The sequence below is a fragment of the Podarcis filfolensis genome, assembly GCF_964270895.1.
Source record: "Podarcis filfolensis genome assembly, chromosome: 7".
NCBI lineage: Eukaryota > Metazoa > Chordata > Lepidosauria > Squamata > Lacertidae > Podarcis > Podarcis filfolensis.
The window spans coordinates 42,126,758-42,147,827 of NC_139603.1; the positions used below are offsets into that span (position 1 = coordinate 42,126,758).

General features: G+C 40.6%; 1 protein-coding gene across 2 annotated transcripts in view; it reads left to right on the forward strand.

The window, feature by feature from the left end:
* Window positions 1–19,230, forward strand: part of PTPN2 (protein tyrosine phosphatase non-receptor type 2) — a 32,704-nt gene extending 13,474 nt beyond the window's left edge. The window contains exons 3-10 of one of the 2 annotated variants that reach the window (XM_083622639.1): window positions 5,116–5,216; window positions 7,479–7,577; window positions 7,700–7,837; window positions 8,463–8,672; window positions 10,621–10,782; window positions 12,130–12,323; window positions 14,232–14,333; window positions 18,888–19,230. In XM_083622639.1, the coding sequence (XP_083478765.1) occupies window positions 5,116–5,216; window positions 7,479–7,577; window positions 7,700–7,837; window positions 8,463–8,672; window positions 10,621–10,782; window positions 12,130–12,323; window positions 14,232–14,333; window positions 18,888–18,909 (1,028 nt within the window). In that variant the 3' untranslated portion in view covers window positions 18,910–19,230. Of the gene's footprint in view, window positions 1–5,115; window positions 5,217–7,478; window positions 7,578–7,699; window positions 7,838–8,462; window positions 8,673–10,620; window positions 10,783–12,129; window positions 12,324–14,231; window positions 14,436–18,887 lie in introns of both variants that reach the window. The other variant, XM_083622638.1, reaches the window with a different exon arrangement.
* Window positions 19,231–21,070: the final 1,840 nt, after the last annotated feature.

Consider the following 21,070-nt stretch of genomic DNA (forward strand, 5'->3'; position numbering starts at 1 on the left):
CAACAGTCTTTCAATAGCTTCTGTATTTGAGTTCCCCTTCTGCCCCAAATTGTTGATGCTAGTAGTATTTTGGTCAATTTTAGTAGTCGCTTCAGTAACTTGGTTACTTAATTTTTCCAAGGTTTCAAAAATTTTATTTAATACTGAAGTGAATCCCTCTTCAGTAGCCATTCCTTTAGACCCAACTTGTGCAGGATCTTTTCCTTGTGATGCAGAGGGGGCAGATACTGATGCAGAGGCAGATACGGATGCTCTGCGCTGCTGCGTTACACTAGTCTGCTGCTGTCTAACCTTTCCCGATCTTGTTGTCTTTTCCTGAAGCAAGTCTGCCATGCCACTTTATCTAAGGATCTGAAAATCAAGGTCAATCCCACGGCCAAAACCTGTTTTGCTGTGAAAGTTTCCCAGGCCAGTCGAGAGTGGAAAATCCCCTGGCTAGTTGCAACAATTTCAAAGTTCCTCTAGGGGGACACAGTAACGATCAATGGTATTGCAATAGAGTCTCTTTTCCGATTTTCCAAAGTCCCCCTTCTACAAAAGAAAAAAGCAACAGTTCCAAGTCCAAAGTAACCCTCAGAGTAAAAGTGTCTCACTTGCAGAGTTAACTGTCACAAAGTTACATTGTCCATAAATAGTGCGATTCTCAGTACAGCAATTTTATTAATCTGGCAGTCCGTTCCCAAGGATTAAGTGGTGGTCTTTTACTCCTTTTTCTCTCCACTTTTTTTGCAGGCAAAATATATTTTCTCCTCTTCCCTCCCCTCTCCTGCAATTCAGGGAGGGAAATCTTTTAATTTGACGTTAGGATTTAAGTCCTTTTAAACCCAACTCTCCAGCGTTAGCTTGATCAGTCTTTGCTTTGATCTATATACAAAAAGGAAGGTGGACTTCCTGTTTGCGCCTTCCTGTTTCAGTGCCAAATTAATCCTCTTTTCCTTAAATTCCCCGGTCTTTGAACTTGACCTACTCACAGGTAGTTGTTTGTTAGCCGAATTGTCCCAGGAAAAAGGTCAGCGCTCTCCGGCAACGGCTGTGCGGCTTCGCTCCACGGAAGAAGCAGTTGGCTCTCAGCACTGCGCCTATCTCCCCGTTTCGCTCCGGGACCCCTTGCGGGGTTCCCTCGCAGTTAGGGGGGGCGCTGAAGGTGCCCGCTGAGTCCCACGAACACAGGCTTCTCCCGCCTGTAGTTTTCTAAGGGGTCCCCGCGTCGCCGTCGCGGCTAGACCCAATTTCCGTGGAGCTATTCCCTCACAGCTGGAGGGAATCCGTCATTACCGATGGCGCCGCCTCCGGAAGTCTCCGGAGTGTTCAATATTTGAACAGTCATATATTGTAAAAACTTTTGTACACTTGAAGTAAATTTTTCTCTACAGTCTTCTTGTGTGGTGCTGGTTTGTGCGTGCTTCTTTATTGTGCAGTTAGATTTACTTTCAGTCTGACAGGGACTCAAGGTTGTAGGTCTTCATTCTTAATTTCCAGCCACACATATTTTGGTTGTGTCTCTAGATGGTGTCAGAGATCCCTCCCAACCCCTATACTTTCAGTATCGATCGTATATCTCTAGGTGCTCCATGAGTGTACAAACCCTGGCTGTAATTTAAATTAGATGTCTACACACATAAAGGTGTGCACAGCCAGGACGCTATCCACATATTTGCTTCTTCATCTCCAACATGCAGCAATGCAAGCCATTGTGCAGATTGAAAAGCGGGTTGTATCTGATCAGCTACTGATCACAAAACAGTAAGTTGCACCATACACAGTTTATTGGCTTGTAGCCCCAGATCTTCATCAAGCATAATAGACTATTTGTGTTCGCTTTCCATCTCAGTGTAACACTTCATGTATGCAGTTTGCAAACCCTAGCCTTTTACCTAGAAATGATGAAGAAACATTATTACAGATGATTGTCATGGGCAAGATACATGTTGGTGGGAGTTGTGAGAAGCCCAGTCTTGGGGGAAATTCTAATTACAAACATTTAAGAGGAGAGCTGGTGCAGTGACATGGCTTCAGGTATATGCTGGGAAGTCTGGTTAGAATTGGAGGCCTTAAACAGGCCAATGCTATATCCTCCTTACCTCCGTTCTGTGATTTAAAGATTATAATGCTGGTCCATATTATATAAATTACTGAGATATTGAGTGAAACACTTATTCAAGTACAGCTGTATTAATGTTACAACTAAAGGTTTAAATGCTACCCATAGAGAATGCCAGGATTCTTCACCCCTGAAGAATCTGACACCTATTGTATATGCCAAATGGGTGCAGGTGTAGGTGTAAAAATATCTAAACTACATATGATAGATAATCTGGTGATGGAATTGTTTCCTGAAGTGGTGATGCTTGTGTCCTGAAGCAATCCGGCAGTAACTTCAGTAATCTACTTGCTAGTCAGAGTTTTTATGCCCAGGTGGATACAAGGTGTCCTACCCATGTTTAGAGTGCTTCATGATCTAGAGAGCAAGACTGGAAACCTCTGGCTGCCAGGCCAGTCTTGGCCTCCAGAGTGTCTAATTTGGCCTCTAAGGGCACCTTCCTCAAACCTAGGGTTGTCATATTTTGAAGAGCAAAAAAGAGGACACATATTTTCCAACTTCTACATTTAACAACGGATTGGACTTTTAACCCCACATAGGGCAACCCTAGTATGTGTCTGTATTTGTGCATGTATATGCACTCATATCAAGGGGGGGGGGAGGGGGTGCATGGATGTGGGTGTAGAAGAAATAATAGAATGAAAGGGAAGATTAAAAGAAAAAGGAAGGGGGAAAGGGAGGATTAAATGATTGAATGAGGGTAAAGAGTGCAAAAGTAGGAGTAGGGGTTTGGGGATAAAAGTCAGCATTCAAGACAAGGAATCAAGTTTAAAATGGGAGGTGAAGTTTAAAAATCAAAATGTAAAGACTTCCCCCTGTCTTTCTTTGGGTTAAAAATGCAAAATCAAAATGGAGATGTAAATTAAGATTTGAAGGAATAAACCAAAAATTGACAGTTTTAAAAGGTTAAAATTTTTGGAGGTAGAATTTAACTAGCTGGTGTGAGGTTCTCACTAGCTCTTGAGTCCTGGTATACTCAGCTGAGAGTTAATGCAGCTCTCTCCCACCTCCTTGAATAGACTGGGAGGAAGAGAGGGGCCAGAATTTAGATAAAATAAAATGATAACAAAGCAAAAATAAAAGAGGGGTAGTAAAAAAAATAAATTGAAATGTGGGGGGGGGGAAATTCCCTTTAAAAAAGAGAAACAAGAAGGAAGGAGGAGGAAAAAAAATATATAATGGGGGAGAGGGGAAGAACAAAAATTATAAGTCTCTCTCTTAACATGGAGCACACTGACCTGGAGGTGGCCTGGGAGCACACGGGGCTGCAGAGTCAGGGTGGGCAGGTGTCCTCAGGTGGAAGCTGCTATCATTTTGGGTTTCCTGACTGGGCGCTGCCATTTTCTGCCCTCCTCTGCTTATCCCTTGTCAAGCCCACACCTGCCACCGACACCCCTCTGCTGGCAGGAGAAGGTCCCCCACAGCATCTGCCTCACCACCAAGTGTGCCTTGCCACATAGTCCCCCAGGGGCTCACGCGTTCCTCCTCAGCCGGTTGGTCCCAGGATTGAGCCTATTCCGGGTAGCGCACCTCCATGTGGCTTCCTCCGCCATTCCGATTCCTCTCGACCTCTCTTTTGCAAAGGTGGCAGTAGCAGCAGCTCAGGCCACTCAGCACAAGGGAGAGGCTCCCGCGGTGCCTGTCCTGTCACATGGTTCCTCTGGGCCATTGGGCAGGTTGGTCTCCATCCCGGGGCAAGAGGCCTTTCTCCATGACCTCTCCTATTCTCTTGGCCTTTGGGAGTAGGAGAGGAGAAATCAGGAGTCCAGTCCGGAGGGAGCCACTGCCTCAGTCCCGGGCCTTGCCTTGTTGCGCTCCCCTTCGCTGAGTCTGTACCCTGCCCAGCCTAGCCCCAGCTGCCCAGCAAGCGGCTCCAGCAGAGGAGGAGATAGGGTGGAGGAAAGTGCTGGGAAGCATGAGATGTGGAGTCAGAGAGAGAGGCAAGGCAGACAGGCCAGACAAAGTGGGAGCTTCACCCCCTCACATTGCATGGCAGCTGGAGCACAAGGAGGCGGTGGAGGGGCAGACCGAACAAAAAACCCCAGACGTTTTGGCAAATTGGACAAATCCACCCAGACAGAATTTTTAAGTCTGAAAAAGAAGATGTCTCTGGGAAAATCTGGACATATGGCAACCCTTCCACATTCACCCACCCACCAGCTGATGTCACTGGGAATGTCAGCTGATGTGCAGGAGGACAGCATTTAATCTTCCATTGGCTATGCGCCCTCTTTACAGCAGGGAACAGGATTGCTCAACAATGGCAGCAGGATGTGAAGCCTTCTCAACAGTGCTCCTGTGCATCTGCAGGCGAGCAACAGCAGGCATACACTTCTTCCCCACCAGACTTCTGCTGCTACCGCCACTTGCACAAAAAGTGCACAAGTTTTGATCTTAAAGGGGAGGGAGCTTACAAATGCCTTTGCGAGCCTCCCTCCTTAACATCAGCACCTGTCAGATTTGGCCTATGAGGCAGATCCTGATATGGATCCTGTTAAGGATCTGGCCCTTGGAGCCAAGAAGGTCACACACCCCTGGTATAGAGAATGGCCAGTAAGAAGATTTAAAAAGATCCAACTCCAATAAATCTTTTCTGGCTAAAGGCGGTTTAGCTAGAACATTAAATAATTGATGTTTTGAAAATGCTTAGTATGAGGATTGAAAATCTATTGCTCTTCAACTGATGCTTGTCTTATAAGACTTCTTCAAGGGAAGTTTCTGCTTCCTAGTATTTCTTCCCCACCCCCAAATGCATATCCTTAATTTGTTTCCAAATTGCTTTGGGAAGTGGGGCGTGAAAAAGTGTATGATTGCATATTAGACTATTTAGTCATAATATATATATAGAGAGAGAGAGCACTATATACAAAATATTTAAAAGTAGATCATAAATAGTTTAAATAACATAGCTTGTACCACAGTATCTTGGCTTTAAGTTTAGTGCATTGAGCAAAGTTATCCATAAAAAACTTGATACTTAATCTTAATACTCTACTAATTATATTTATTTCAAGATGATCACAGTCGTGTAATACTCCAGAATACGGACAATGATTACATCAATGCAAGCTTGGTGGTTAATGAAGAAGCTCAGAGAAATTATATATTAACGCAGGTGAGTAGTATTCGACTTTTAGGTGTTATATGCTTAGTGACTTAATTCTAATATGGGGGGGGGGGCTCTCCAGATGACTATTCCAGGTTTAAGTGCTTCTCCTTTGTTCCATCCCACCCTACTTCCTGCCACACACTGGCTTGTTTTCTTGGTTTGTTAACAAACGTTAAGTCAGAGTTTCCTCAGTTTGGATATAACAAGAAATTCTGACTTAATGCACGTTAGGGTATTTGTGCTTAAGCAAGCATGCAATAGAAAAGGAGAGTGCTCATATCTAATGTTCAGTCCTGATTTGGTAAACCAGGCCACAATCACAGTTGCATCCATGTCACAATAAAATGCTGTAGGGCAGGTTTTCAACCTTTTTGAGTCCACAGCAACCTTGACCAGCTACATTCTTTCTGCGGCATCCCTGTGGAACTCAGGAGCCCAGCTATGTCACCCGTTCCCTGCAGAGCTGGCAACTTCTCACCCTTTGTCATACACCTTTCCTTGTGGAGTGTTCCCTCAGCCTCATCTTCTCTCCCCTCACCTTGGGAGCCCTCCGGGCAGCCGCAGCTGCCGCCCCTGGTCTCTGAGCTGCCACCCCTGGCCCAAAGAGAGGTGCCTCCTCACACTGCCCCACAGGGGCCTGGGAAGCACCTCCTGGCCAACCCCAGAGGCACTGTACACTTGAGGCCAGGGCTGCTGCAACAAACAGCTGTGCAAGCCTTTGGGAGGCCAGTGTTGCCCGCAGCACCCCTGACCATCATTCAAGGCACCACAGGGTGCCATGGCGACACTGGTTGAAAGCCACTGGTGTAGAGAGATTGTGCTTTCCTTGGATGTCTAACCTTATGGTGAGCTTGGTAAAGTGAAGCTATTCTTCTGCAGCAAAGGCAAGGCAATGCACTTGGCTTTTGCTGATAGCTGTATAGTGGGGACAGGTACTCACAGCCCAACCTCTGTGTGGGAATCCAAATGGGATTACTGCTATCATCGTAAGGCTTAGAACAAGATAGGTGATGTGGAAATAACCTTGCCTGAGGCAAATACTGCTCCATGCCTGAGGCAAATAAAAAAAATCTTATGAAAGGAAACTCCAACCTGGAACTTCAGATCTGGAGCAAGTTTTCAACTCAAATCCCTGCTTGGAACATTGGCCCTGCAGTGTTTATGTGGGAATAAATTGTCACAGTAGCTTTTTTATTGTATGAACAACCTTTGTTCTGTCTTACCCACCTAATGGAGAGCCAGTTAAGTACAAGTCAGTAATGTTGGCTATTGAAAAGGGGGACTTACATGGTTTATTTTGTTATCTTATATATTTTGTGACTGAGGCATGTCGGGGAAAACAGACTTTGCTGGAAGAACACTAGTAAGCCATTATGGGCAAAGTGCTGCTGTTAACAGTTAAATAGACCTCAATTTAGGCTTTTTAGAAAATGTGTCTGGCCAAATTGAACATGAAAACTGTTACTGAAACAAGCCAGCTGCTTTCCGGTGTGTTATTTACCCTAAAGATGTCAGTTGTTTCCTCTTTTTGGCGGAGGAGAGAAGTCATGATTGCCTTTTTGAAAAATGCCACACAAGCATGTCCAAAGCAGCTGTTTATTTTTTGTTTTAAGGAGCTGAGATCTGAATATCTACTTGGATTTTGAAAAGTATTTTAAAATCCACGTAGATATGGACAGATTGACTAATAAGAAGAATCTGCTGGATCAGGCCAGCTTGTCTTCTAGTTCAGCATCCTGTTCTCACTGTGGCCAAATAGATGTCTGTAGGAAACTTGCAAGCAGCACAAGAGCACTTGTCCATTCCTGTGGTTTCCAGCAGCTGGAGTTCAGAATACTGCCTCTGACAGTGGACATAGAACATAAGAACATAGCCACAAGGGTTAGTAGGCTTGTAGGCCAGCAATTCTTACAGCATCATTTGAAAGGCTGGGCTAGACCTATTCATATTTCCCAAAATGAGGTGCACGTCTGACCACTAAACCATGTTAATGGAAGGGACTGTCGTTGAGTGGTAGAACACCTACAGAAGATTCTAGGTTCAAGCCCCAGGATCTTTTGGTAAAGCTGGGAACGACCCTTATAGGAACCCGTTGCTGCTGGTCAATGTGGACAATGTGGACTAGTGGTCTGGCTTACTATAAGGCAGCTTCCTGTGTTTTTAATTTACAACTAGATTATTGGGTGATAGTCAACTTTGCTTCCAAGATTTAGGTTCTGAGTTATGTTAGACTGCTGACTGAATGCCTCCTTTCCCTTATTTTCACAGGGTCCACTTCCTAATACATGTTGCCATTTCTGGCTAATGGTATGGCAACAAAAGACCAAAGCTGTTGTCATGCTAAACAGAATTGTTGAGAAAGATTCGGTGAGTTGCCATAACTGCATTAAAATTGGTTTTATTGAGATCAACATGCAATTAGTGAAGTGTATATGGTTTGTTTTCTACTTGCGCTCTGTTATGTGGAATTTTTTAATCTTACAACTTAGGTGAAATGTGCACAGTACTGGCCAACAAGAGAGGAGGAACAAATGATGTTTGAAGAAACAGGATTTTGTGTCAGGTTAAAATCTGAAGATGTCAAATCCTACTATACAGTACGCCAACTTCAACTAGAAAACCTCGATGTAAGTGTTCATCAAAACCTGTCTCCAAAACCCTTGTGAAAAGTGTATGTCATTGTTGCCATGGCATATTTCACGTGACAAGTTATCTGCAGGTGCAGGAGCATGTTTGTTCTTTGGTGCACAGAGAACTGCTGATTATAACAATTAGCAGCCAGGCACAGGCTTAAGCCCTGTTCACACTTAACTACCATTTGCTACTCAATATACTTGACTTCAGCAGCCTTGGCCTTCAGGGTTGGGGAAGAGTTCATTTTGAGAGCGAAACATTATTTGAATTTCAGAATGAGAGTATATCTTAAGTGTACACAGAATAAAGAAAAATAAATAAACGTTTGCCTTTTAATGAAACATGATATTCAAACAGCAGCTGATAGAGAGCAAACTTTTGCATTGAACAGGAACCATTCTCTATGTTGTGCCCACACACACAGACACACACACACTTCCAGGAAGCTTTTTTAGGTGAGGACCATTCAAACTTACAACCAAGGGATTCAGTTTGGAATTATTTTCATAATAATGAATTGTTACATTTGGATCAGCCATCTTACTGCATGCTGTTTTGCCTGGATGCAAAACATATTTATTTCAATAAGTTGCTCTTAAACCCATTTCTTTTTATTAGACTCATGAGACCAGGATGATATTCCATTTTCATTATACTACATGGCCAGACTTTGGAGTTCCTGAATCCCCAGCTTCATTCCTCAACTTCTTGTTTAAAGTCAGAGAGTCTGGATCCCTGAGTCCTGAACATGGGCCGGCAGTCATTCACTGTAGTGCTGGAATTGGGCGCTCCGGTACATTTTCATTGGTAGACACATGCCTTATCTTGGTAAGTTTGTCTTAGATGCTCCTCTAATAACTGCTGCTCAGTTTCTTTGTGGTGGTATGGAAAAAATCCTAATTTACAATGCCTGAATAACAATTGAAAAACTGAATTCTGCCATTAAATGAAAAATAGTGTTTGCTCTGACAATTTAGACCGGGGTAGTCAACCTTTTGATACCCACCGCCCACTAATGCATCTTTCTTGATGGTAAAATTTCCTTACCGCCCACCAGTGCTCGATGGAAGGAGGATTCAGCTTGTGCCGTAGAACCCCCTACCGCCCACTAGTGGGCGTTTCAGGATTCTAGGTGGGCAGTAGGGGGTTCTACGGCACAAGCTGAATCCTCCTTCCATCGAGCACTGGTGGGCGGTAAGGAAATTTTACTATCAAGAAAGATGCATTAGTGGGCATTTACTGCCCACCTAGAATCCTGAAACGCCCACTAGTGGGCGGTAGGGACCAGGTTGACAACCCGATTTAGACCAAACATCTTGAACGAGCAAAATAAATACATCTGGTTTGTTGAATTACTTTCTTGTGATGTATGAACTGAGTGGTCTTGTGGTTTGTAGTCCTGGTTTGAGCAGTCTTTAGAAAGCAGGACTGAAAACTAATTTGATTGTGATTTGCAGAGATCACTCAAACTGTGATTTCCCAGTTAAGACATTAAAGAAGCTGGTTTAAGAAATGAAGCTGGATGCACAAGGAGAGAGGAAGTTATTTGCTTGTTCTCATTCCAGCAAGCCATGGTTTAGACAGAATGTAATGTCTTAAACAGGTTTAAGTCTTCCTCTGATTTCCATGACAGAAAGTAAGAAGAACTGTGTCAGGGATGCAGTTGAGGTGGGAGCAAGACCTACAGTATGCATTACAGTGGTACCTTGGGTTACATACGCTTTAGGTTACATATGCTTCAGGTTACAGACTCCGCTAACCCAGAAATAGTATCTCGGGTTAAGAACTTTGCTTCAGGATGAGAACAGAAATCGCGCAGCAGCAGCGGGAGGCTCCATTAGCTAAAGTGGTGCTTCAGGTTAAGAACAGTTTCAGGTTAAGAACAGACCTCCGGAACGAATTAAGTACATAACCAGAGGTACCACTGTACTGCAATTTTTATATACCCTTGTGCCTAGCCTCTTGACAAATTTAGGCAGGTTAAGACAGTAAGGGCAGAACTCCCATGTTCAATATTTTCTCTTTCTGCACAGGCTACTGTTGTCAAGCAAACAATGTGTTACATTTCAAGGGGGTGGGGGAGAGATATCAAACTGTTCTCAAATTGTTGCATCAGGAGCTGTTTGAATACAGTGGTACCTCGGGTTAAGAATTTAATTCATTCTGGAGGTCTGTTCTTAACCTGAAACTGTTCTTAACCTGAAGCACCACTTTAGCTAATGTGGCCTCCTGCTGCTGCGCTGCCACTGCACGATTTCTGTTCTCATCCTGAAGCAAAGTTCTTAATCTGAGGTACTAATTCTGGGTTAGCGGAGTCTGTAACCTGAAGCGTATGTAACCTGAAGCGTATGTAACCCGAGTTACCACTGTATATGTATCATATACTAAACTTCAGCTTTCTATTTCCTTTGGTAATACTTCTATTTTTTATCTCTGCAAATGAAAAGGCAAGTCAGTGAGTGAGTTAAAGTGTCTTGTAGAATATCAGCATTCTGGTAACGTGCACTCTCTTTGGGTGATAATTTTTATGCCTTGGAAATCTGGTGTGAAGGCTTAAGGGGCCCTCTGGTGCAACTTAGGGGGACGGCAGGGGATAGGAGAGGAAAGCTATGTGCTTTAGTATCTGCTGGTGCAAAGTTGGAGTGCTCCCCTTCTCTCTCTTTTTGCAGAGAGCAGTAATACTTGCATGAAAATCATTTTATTTTAAAACAGCTTTCACCCTGTTCCTGAACTGCCATAGTGCCACTAAAACTAGTTGCTATTTTTTCTTACACAGATGGAAAAAAGAGAAGACCCACTTTCTGTAGACATAAAGCAAGTTTTATTGAATATGAGAAAATATCGAATGGGACTTATTCAGACTCCAGATCAGCTAAGATTTTCATACATGGCTGTAATAGAAGGAGCAAAATACATAATGGGTGATTCTACTATACAGGTAAACGTTTAGCATAAATTGACTGCTTTTTAAATCATTCGCTCAAGAGTTTGTAATGAAATTATTAATAATGCCAGATCCAGCTGTTCAGGGTTTATGTCACTTGTGGGCAACCTCCTTCCTGTGGTCCAGTTTTGGCCCATGAGACCATTTCCTCCAGACCTGTCAGGTGCAGTCGCAAGCTACATCAACTGATGGATGCCTGTTGCTGGCAGGAAGCAAGGGTGATTGACCAAATCAGCAGGATTAATCACGTGCTCATTACATTGACTCCCCTGCTAAAACGAAGTGGGAAACCTTAGTTTTTGTAGCATCTTGCACCTGATGTCATTGTGGTGTTGGTCAAATTTAGCCCAGAAGCCTGATCCTGATAAGGATCTGGCCTGTAGATGCAAAAAAGGTTATGAGTAAAATTTATATAGTGTTTTGATGAATATAGCAATTTTGTAAAACAGCCTTATATGCTGAAGTTTACTTATTTTGTGATTTATTTTATTTATAGATATACAGCTGTAACATAAAAATATTACAGTTGTTTATAGCAATATAAAACCATAAAAACCATGCAGTAAAATCATAAAAAGTTAAAACCAAGTTAAAACCAAAGGAATTAAAAACAGACATCAGTAGACAATGGTTGGGGTGTACTTTTAATTGCCTGCACAGGCCTGGTGAAATAGAAAAGTTTTCAAGTGTTAGATCCAAAGAACAAGAAACAGACAGCCGCTAGCGTTGGGGGCTTTCAGCCAGAACTCACCAGAGCTCAGTTCTGGCACCTCTTAGGTGGGCACAACTGCCATTATAAGAGAACAAGGGAGGAGTTCATGGTGAGTTCAGGCACCTCTTTTTCTAGAGAAATAGAGAAATAGCACTGGCCACTAGTACTATCCCACAAACACTAGAGGAAAAATTTGTAGAGTGGTATATACCATATTTTCCCGTGTATAAGACTAGGTTTTTCGCTTTAAAATGTCAAAAATTAGGAGGCGTCTTATACACGGATACATTTCCCCCAATTTTCTTAAATCTGAGTCCCCAAAAATGGGGACATCTTATAGACGGAAAAATACGGTAAGTATGTTTCATAGCAGTTTCCGTGTTTCTTCAAGCACAGTGTCTTTGGATTTGGTTTTCTTTTTGTTGTGGAGTGTTATAGTGCAAGCTTTAAAACAGTCCTGTAAATGTATGTATGACATAGTATTTCACATATGGAAAGGAACCATTGAACCCAACTTATCGTTCTTATCCAAGGATGTTGTAGCTCACCTTTGAAAATAACTGTACCTGTGACTTTTCAGGTAGTTAAAAAAAAAACTTCAAAACTCTAACAAGCTGTCCTCCATTCAGAATCGGTGGAAGGAACTCTCAAAAGAGGACCAGGCACCAAGTTCTGAACGCTCCCCTCCACACCCAACCAGACTAACTACAGGGAGGCACAATGGGAACAGAGTGGGATTAGAAAACCAGGAGCAAAGTGAGAACATTATAAATACTGACATGTCTTCTTCAATACAAAATACTGCAGATCCTAGTGCTGACACGTGAGTATCATTTTTATAGAATAGCTTGAAAAGAGGCCACTAGCCAAGGCCATTTTTAAAAACCAATGCCATATGATTTGAAGAGAGTACCCCTTGTTACAAAATCCATACTATTGATTGTAATTCATATCACTTAATCTTGATGTTATATTCTTGTACTGAACTCTGGAAAGTGTTTGAAAGCTGAATATGGTGGTATGTATATGGATTGAGACCACAATGGAGCTAGTAGATCTTTGTTATATAAATCCAACAGTTGTTTCAGGATCTGCACCTTGTTTTGTTCTGTTGGTGCACCCATTGGAATATCATTGAAGGGCTCGATAAACATAGTCATAATAAAGAATTTGAACTACTATTTAAAAAGGAAGCTTATAACCCTTAAAGCTCCATTGTTTTGAAAATATTCAGGAAGTGTTGTGTTGTTGTATGCTAATTCAAACATGCTCAGTAGTAATTGCAATGAATTGGGTCCAAACTTCACCTAACAGAAGTCAACTTTGGATTCAATTCAGTAACTTCTAGGTCTTTATCATGATCTGATGTGTGTAGTAGTGCAATCTGAAACGATGACAGTGTTTGTCAAGTTAAGCCCTTGCTTCAGATCACATGTACAGAAGAAGCAAGCAAAGAAGTGGGAAGGATACCTTGACTGTGTTCTGCTTGGTGCAGATGGAACACTAAGCAATGGAGTATATGCATATATACATCACATCCTTCCTCCTTAAGGAGTGTATATATACATCATATATACATCACATCCTTCCTCCTTAAGGAGTGTAGAAAGTGGGCATACATATATATAAAGGACATCACCTGTTTCATGATGTTAGTGATGTACATGTCCCAATGCATCTATTCGCCAGCTATGTGAATTAGTATGAAAGCATAAAGGCTTGCATCCTTAACATTCCTTCTTTGAATATCAGGTTAATGGAGAAGGCCTGCCTGTTACCTTCTCCCTCTGCAATCCCCTCCGTGTCTTGATAATCTGTCCATCATAATTGGTGGACCCTTGGAATAAGTTATGGCAGGGAGCCACAAATGGAAGGAGGAATTGTTAGAGATCACGTTGCACGCAGAAGAAATACTAGATCCATATTATCTACGTGCAGAACATAGTACTTATGCAACTGCAGTATATTACCTTGAATATCAAAACCCAGCTCAACAGTTCAGAATGCATTTTCTCCCTTTCTCCCTCTCCCTCTCCACCTTAGTAGCATAACTTGATACATAAACTGATTTTTTTCCCTCCCATAGTTTACTGTCAGTCACTGGGGGCACTCTCTATTTTCTATACAGTACTGGGTTTCATTTCCAGATAAATTCAAGAAACAGGATTCAACCTGTACACTAGATCAGCAGCTGCAGTGATCAACCCTTTAGGGGCTGAAGCATAAAAGTGGGCATAAGCGCTTTTTTATTTTAAAAAAATGACAGATTTGGAGGTTTCTTCAGAAGCTTGGCCATTTATCTTTTGGAGTGCTTCCTCAACAGTGGACACCCTTTAGAAGTGCCAAATCTTTAAATCATATATTTTACTTGTAAATGATGCACACAGGTAGCAATGGAGGGTGGGAATCATACATTTGTTCAGTATGTGTGTGCATGTGTAATGTACCTACATCTTGATGGGTTTCCTCTTGCCCACTTACAGAACTCTTCCCTTGGAAGCTTGTCAGCCTGATGATCTTCCAAGAAGACCTTCTTAATAGGATTAGATATTTGTGGCCAGGTTTAAGCTGCCGTCGTTCAATTTTGTATTTAACAAACATAAGCAATACTGTTTCTTCTGGGGTTTTTTAATTGATGTGTTTTAAATGTTGCTACCTGTCATGCACTGTTAAATCAAAGTGGATTAAAAATCTGTGACTATACCTTATCATTTTTTGTTTTCCTTTCTAGGGCTGTTCGGAAACGGCTAAGAGACGACAGGAAAGCTAACACAGCACAGATGGTGCAGCAGATGAAGCATAAGCTGAGTGAGGCTGAACGAAAAAGGAAAAGGTGGTTATATTGGAAACCTATTCTCACTAAGATTGGGTTTGGTTCAGCCATTTTCATTGGAGTTTATTCTTGCTGGAAATTGTACTTCCAAGGTGCTCTCATGTAAGTGAGTGCTTCTGCAATCATGCATCTAGTAATATAAAGCTTAAATCGGTCCCACTGATTTGAGGGGAACCTAGCAACTATTTCTAGGTGCAAGACTGCTGCTGCAGTTGACAGAACAAGTGAGAATATAACTGCAATCGATGCAGTAATCTTGTAATGCATAACACATGAAGTAACCTGATCACTAGTCACTGTGGCTGGACTCTTTGCTTTAGGTACTTATGGAACCAAATTGCTACCTGACATAAATTTTATTTATTTATTTATTGGATTTCTTACCTGCCCTTTACCTTAAGACCCCGCAGTGGGGTGGGTTACATCAACAAAATACGCAAATATAAAAGAAAGCAGTTACAACTGTAAAATAAAAAAAATAGTTCCATAGTAAATGCAACTCCTTACATAAAACTGCCCACATTTAAAACAATTTTATATATAAAATAGTGAGAAATAGTACTCAGAGGCAGACTGGGAAAAGGTCTCCACTTGTTGAACTTGTTGAGACCGGGGGAAGGGGGCGGGTTCAGTAGGGGCTAAAAGACAGGATAGCAACTGTCTAATAGGGAATTCCGAAGGGTGTCACCATCCTAAAGACCCAATTCATATATTGTATGGAAAAAACCTCCTGAAAAAGGTGGTTTCTGCAACAGGCTCTTTTACAGTTCTTGTCTGGGTATATAAGGAGTTAGACGATCCTTTAGGCATCCTGATGCCTAAAGGATCGCCTAACTCCTTATATACCCAAACTGTGTAGGGCTTTGCACACCAGTACCAGTGCCTTCAACTTAGCCTGGTACCTAATTTGTAGCCATTGCAGTTTTCAGCAGTGGCATGACTATGATAGTCTGCACCAGAAAGCAGTCAAGCTGCCACATTTTGCACTTCCTGCAGCTTCCGGGCGAGCGTCATGTAATCCAGTCAGGAGGTTAGCAGCTCATTGATGACAGTGGTCAGATTATCCCAATCTAGAAACAGCCATAAATGTCTTACCAGCCAAAGCTGATAAAAGGCACTCCTAGCCACTGAAGTCACCTAGGTCTTTAGTGACCAAAATGGATCCAGGAGAAACCTGCTTCTTCAGGGAGGGTGTGGCTGCGCCTGAAGTAGGCATTTGGACAATTATTCTGAGTCCAGAGCCACACCCATCCACACTCATGAGGCAAACTAATGCATACTTTCAGCAACCATGTATATATTGCATAAAATGATAGTCCACTAGATGTAGTAGACTCAATTGCCAAGGCTTTATCAACTCTCATAACTGGATAGAAGCAATAAACAGTGTGGTGTCATACTCTGAATGCAAAACAGTTACATTTGTGTGTGTGTGTGTATTATATACCATCAACCATTTATACTATCCAGACTTAGAATAAATTTTGTAACTCTATTTAATCTTTTTTTGTAGATAACTGTATTTTTAAAAAACTACATTTGTACAAACTTCTCTGACAGAAAGAGTATGCATTAGTTATCGGTCATCCATCCCCAACATTTCAAGAGTGGTTTGGAAATTTACTGATATCACCACCCCAACTTAGTGATTTAGTGAATTGCCCTTTTGAGGTATTTGGTGTTAAGCAAATAGGGGCTGCTTCTCAGTTTCTACTCTGTAAGTTGCATTCATGTATTTATGCTTGTAGTTACCTTTTATTTAAAACTTGAAAATGTTTAATTTTTATAAGACTACTGAGAGCTTCAATATCTCAAACAGACTCTTTTTGAAGGGAAGTTTGTGTTAAGACTGCAGCTACTGTTGGAAGCCATAGCTTGTGTTTAAAGTTCAAACATTCCATTAAATGTGAAAACTTTTTTGTGTGTCTCACTTGATTTGACTCCTATTCCTTGAAATATTTTAGTATCTTTTATAGTGGTTGTAAACAGCATGTGACAAACTTGGTCATATTTTCTGAAAAGAAAAAATGTAGGCCATATTAAGTGTTGCAGCTGGAAACAAATAAATAGCCCATAATATGAATGTTTTCTCCAAGAAAGGAAATGGAAATACTCTTTTTCTTATATGTTGGCCTATGGATAGTGGGTATATATGAGATAGTGGAAATAACAGTAGAGCTACTTTTTGACAGTGAAATGGCACGTTTATGAATCTCAGCACCAACAGAATACTTAAGACAATTGAACTACAATACTCTGATATGGACACAATATTATCAAACATTTTTACAGTTTAGGACACAGGATTTTAAGGAAATGTGAAGCTTATTCCGCCCACCATTCTCATAGATGTATTAGAGACATAAATCAGGGCCAAAAAAATACAAAACTCTTAATCCCAGGTCTTTTGTTTTTCATTGTGGGGAGAGGAATTATGCAATTTTAGGATAACTGAGTTACTATAAGTGTTCTAAGGATCTTATAAATTCTAATCCTGAACAAATGGGTGGCACCATATGTTTGGAGAGTTTTGAAGTGTAGTAAGCTTTTTGATCCAGTACAGCATAAAAGGAAACTCAAGATTAAACAAAATCAAACTCAAGGTAGAACTAAATCAAGGAACTCTTGAAATACATTTTTCTCCATTCTTACTGTTATTTCCCTTATGGATTATTAAATGTTAATAGAGGGAGTATTTTGAAGCTTGAACATCAAAAAGGTACTGATCAGAATGTCAGGATTTCTATGTAAATGGACTTTTTCTTTTCCAAGAAACCAAATGCACAATAGAAGATGGAAATGTATTTCATTTCTGGATTAAATTGCCACTTTCAAACTCACATTTAGGCACTCTTGAAAGCTTGTGTGCATGTAAAGAATGGTGGTACTTTTTCCATCTTACTGTTCAATACATACCCAGGTCTTATAGGCATCTGCCTCAGTGAGTCAAATTATTGGTCTGTCCAGCTTAGTAGTACTATTGGGGTTTGGGATATAAGTATTTCCAAGCCCTACCTGGAGATGCCAAGGAGATGTCTGTTACAACACTTACATTAAACTATTGAGCTGTGCCCTCCCTTTCCCTCAGAAGTAACTTCATTTTTTGCTCTTGGCAGCATTTTATGAAGCATATTATATTGTCCTTGCTCCTTAATATCTTCACCATATTCATTTATAAGCAATTTTATTCATGATCAAAATAGTTGTTGCAACTGGTTCTATCGTATTTTAATAAATATTTCAGAATATTTTCTGTGCAGTTTTCATTATAGATGAATACATGCAAATCCATACACATACACACTATATGTATTATAAAACTATTCATATATATAATTTTATTTATATAACTATATGTCTACATATATCCAGTGCTTTTTTTCTAAAAAATGTTTAGGGGTACTCTCATTTTCCTACTCATATTGAAACACTGCCCCTCAATGAGGCCAAACTTAGATTCACAAAATGTTTAGGGGTATGCGTACCCCTGCATACCCCCAGAAAAAAAGCATTGTACATGTCTATACAATGTTACAGTGGTTTGTGTGGAGAAAATGAGCAAAGCCTTAATAGTGAATATCACACAAGTCACTTTTGTAGTTGATAGGTGTTGGGTTATAATAGAGAAAGACAATATATTATTCAGGAAAGAGTAAGCCTGACTAGTATTTGGGAGGGTGGCCATCTTGCTGGAGAGGGAAATGATGTTGGTTCTTTCTTGATATGGGAAGCAACCCGACAAAACTGGAATTCCTGACTCACTTGCCCTCTTTCCTGTGTTTTTTGGGTTTGTGTCTTCCACTGCTTTTTCAGTTCGTACCTGAGTTGTCCTGGGTCTGTCTCAATACCACTTTGGTGCAATCATCTTTGAGGTTCATCTGTCCAAACATTTGTTTTACTTTGTTGGCAGTTCCCATATGATAAAAGGACTGAGAACCTTGTGCAAATAGAAAGCTAGATTTTGGGTTAACTTTTTTGCCCATCAAACTGATTATTAGATACATAATGGAAGGTTTGCATTTCTGACTAAAGCAAGCTTGTTCAAAATACTCTAAAAGCCTTTGTCAATTCCTAGTTTATCCAACATATTAAAACTTTTTTTTCAAAAATATTGCACTCAGTTGAAATGCAGTGGTTACCATCTTGATTCTCCATGTTTTCTCTTGTATCCTCACTTAACATTAGTTTTAAGCTTTTCGTTTTAGTTCTAAAGGTAGTGAAATTTTCAGGGGAGTCAAATGCAACAAAATTGTACTCATCGTACAATGTACTTTCCTTTTAATCAAAGTGCATTTTTGTATTTTTCCCCTCCTAATTCAAAAGGTCCTTAATTGGAGCATGAATGTTCCCAGTGCCTTTCTCATAACTAGTTCAAAGACATTTTATCCATGGTAGGAAGGATACACCTGTTGCAGTAACCACTCAGTATCAAAAAGGCCTTCATGACTTTCAAAAAATATTTCAACTTACAATTGCAGTAAAACTGTAATACCTCTTAGCAGTATACTTCTGTTTGTACTGAATCTGTGACTCTTTTACATTGTGTGTCTTTAGGCCGAGAGTGACCGACACCTAGATCTCCAAGACTTGTGAATATTCTGCAGCTAAAAATTATATACTTTTGGCATGCAAAGCAGGACATGACCCCTCTTCAGGAACAAAACTGAGGTCTGAGCAATACACAAGTGGCCTCATAACTATCTGTTTACAACGTAAACAACCAGGGAATGAAGTACATCACCAGCAAAAGACTTTGCAAAATGAAATTTGTCTTAAGTGTTTTATGCTTGTATTAACTGTAGAGAGATGTAAGAGATCACATTAGAAAATACTTTGTACTGCCATTCTTATTGTATTTTTTATACTTTTGGCAGCATTAAATATTTTTTTTAATTGACATACTGTTGTGTGTGTATTATTCCCCATTCCACAAAAGGGCTATTTCATTTCTCAGAAAATTCAAGTGTCATCCCTAATTTTTATCACCTTCAGCTACCATTATGGCCGCCTGAAATATTAATCAGAATATGTATATAAAAAAGCTAAGGAAGCTATGTCGAGCCCTTAAAAAACTCCAAAATCCAGTTGGGCAATACTTTTATGTGACTAACCAGGCTTCTGTTTTTCATTAGGCAAGAAGTTATTAAAAGGGGGTGAGAAAATAAACGAATATGTCAGCTGTACATACATACGATTCCGGAATAAAGAAGCAATGGTTGCTCCTGGATGAGGGAGAAACATGGTAGTCTTTAGCCATTTAAATTTTTGATTAAGTTACTTGTGTGATACCTTGCCTGATGAGAACATTTGGAAGTTTCACACTTTTGTGATACTTAAGCTGGTCCCCAATAAAGGTATTTTATCTTCATTTTTAAAACTAGAGTTCATTTTATATACCTACAATTTTGGTAACCAACCTGTTACTTTTATCAACATACTATTAAGAGTTTTTTAAAAAGCAAAAGAATAACAATAGCAAAATGAAAAAAAGAATGGGAGGTTTTTAAGCAGATGTTGGATGGCCATCTGTCATGAATGCTTCAGCTGAGATTCCTGCATCACAGAGGGTTGCACTAGATGACCCTCAGAATTCCTTCCACCTCTACAATTCTGATTCTATGAAAAGGTTGATGAGCCCACTCACAAGTTCTTGTAAAGAACTAGTTTCTTAAAATTTGTTTCTAATGGAACTTAATCCCATTGTGATACACTTTTCAACAGGAAGATGGTAAATTTAAATAGTATGGCCTGCAGGCAAAATCTGCACTGAGCTGGGCTTCATTAGAAAGCAAACTGAGTTCAATGGGTCAACTCTTGAGTAAGACGAATACTGGCTGTCGTACAACATAAGGAAGTTAGTATGACTGGCTAAAAATGATGCAGTTCTGAACACAAGGTAGTATCTTGATATGTCATGCTGTATTAAGAAACGAAATTGCACTGAAGGCTTCCCTTCGGTTGTGTTTCTTGGGCTGCCCACAGAGGCCATGGCCCAGCTAATGGGTTTATTTGGGGGTTTTTTGCTGAAGAAGTGCCTGGCATGTGGCTGTAGACTCCCCTTAGACAAGACCTCTGCCTATTTTGTTTGAGCCCATTTTGGGTTCCTCTATGTTCCTAGTATTTGGGGCAGATCTACACATAAAATATCAGTAATAACACATCTATAGGCACAGTGGAAACTGGTTTCCTACAGAGATTTGTTTTTAAGGTTTGAGTATTCTGAAAATAAAGCATGCTTACGGAAAACAAACTGAAAATTGGCATCAGTATTAACCCTATCCTTGTTATATCCCATCTTCCAAAGACTGGGTAAAATGTCTACCCATCAACAAAGGAAACATATTCACACTTTAATATACAAATGGAACTGAGGCATCACACACAGTCTTGAGCTGTTTTTCTGTTTCCCAGTTAATTTTTAAAAACAAAAATTGCTTGTTTCTGTAAGCCATGAATTTTCCCTAGCCTACCTTTCTCTTGCAGGTGGGTGACACTGTTTTGCTACATAAGGCATGGTACTTACCTCTGAAAGCTGGAAATAGAAGGAATAACAACTTTGGTCTAAGACTGAAAAATACAGTCTTGTTGATCATCATCTACATAATGTAGTAAGAACTAAATATTCATTGAAGTTACTGTTCTTCTGAAGACTTTAAGGCAGGCTTCCTCAACCTCAGCCCTTCAGATGTTTTTGGCCTACAGCTCCCATGATCCCTAGCTAGCAGGAACAGTGGTCA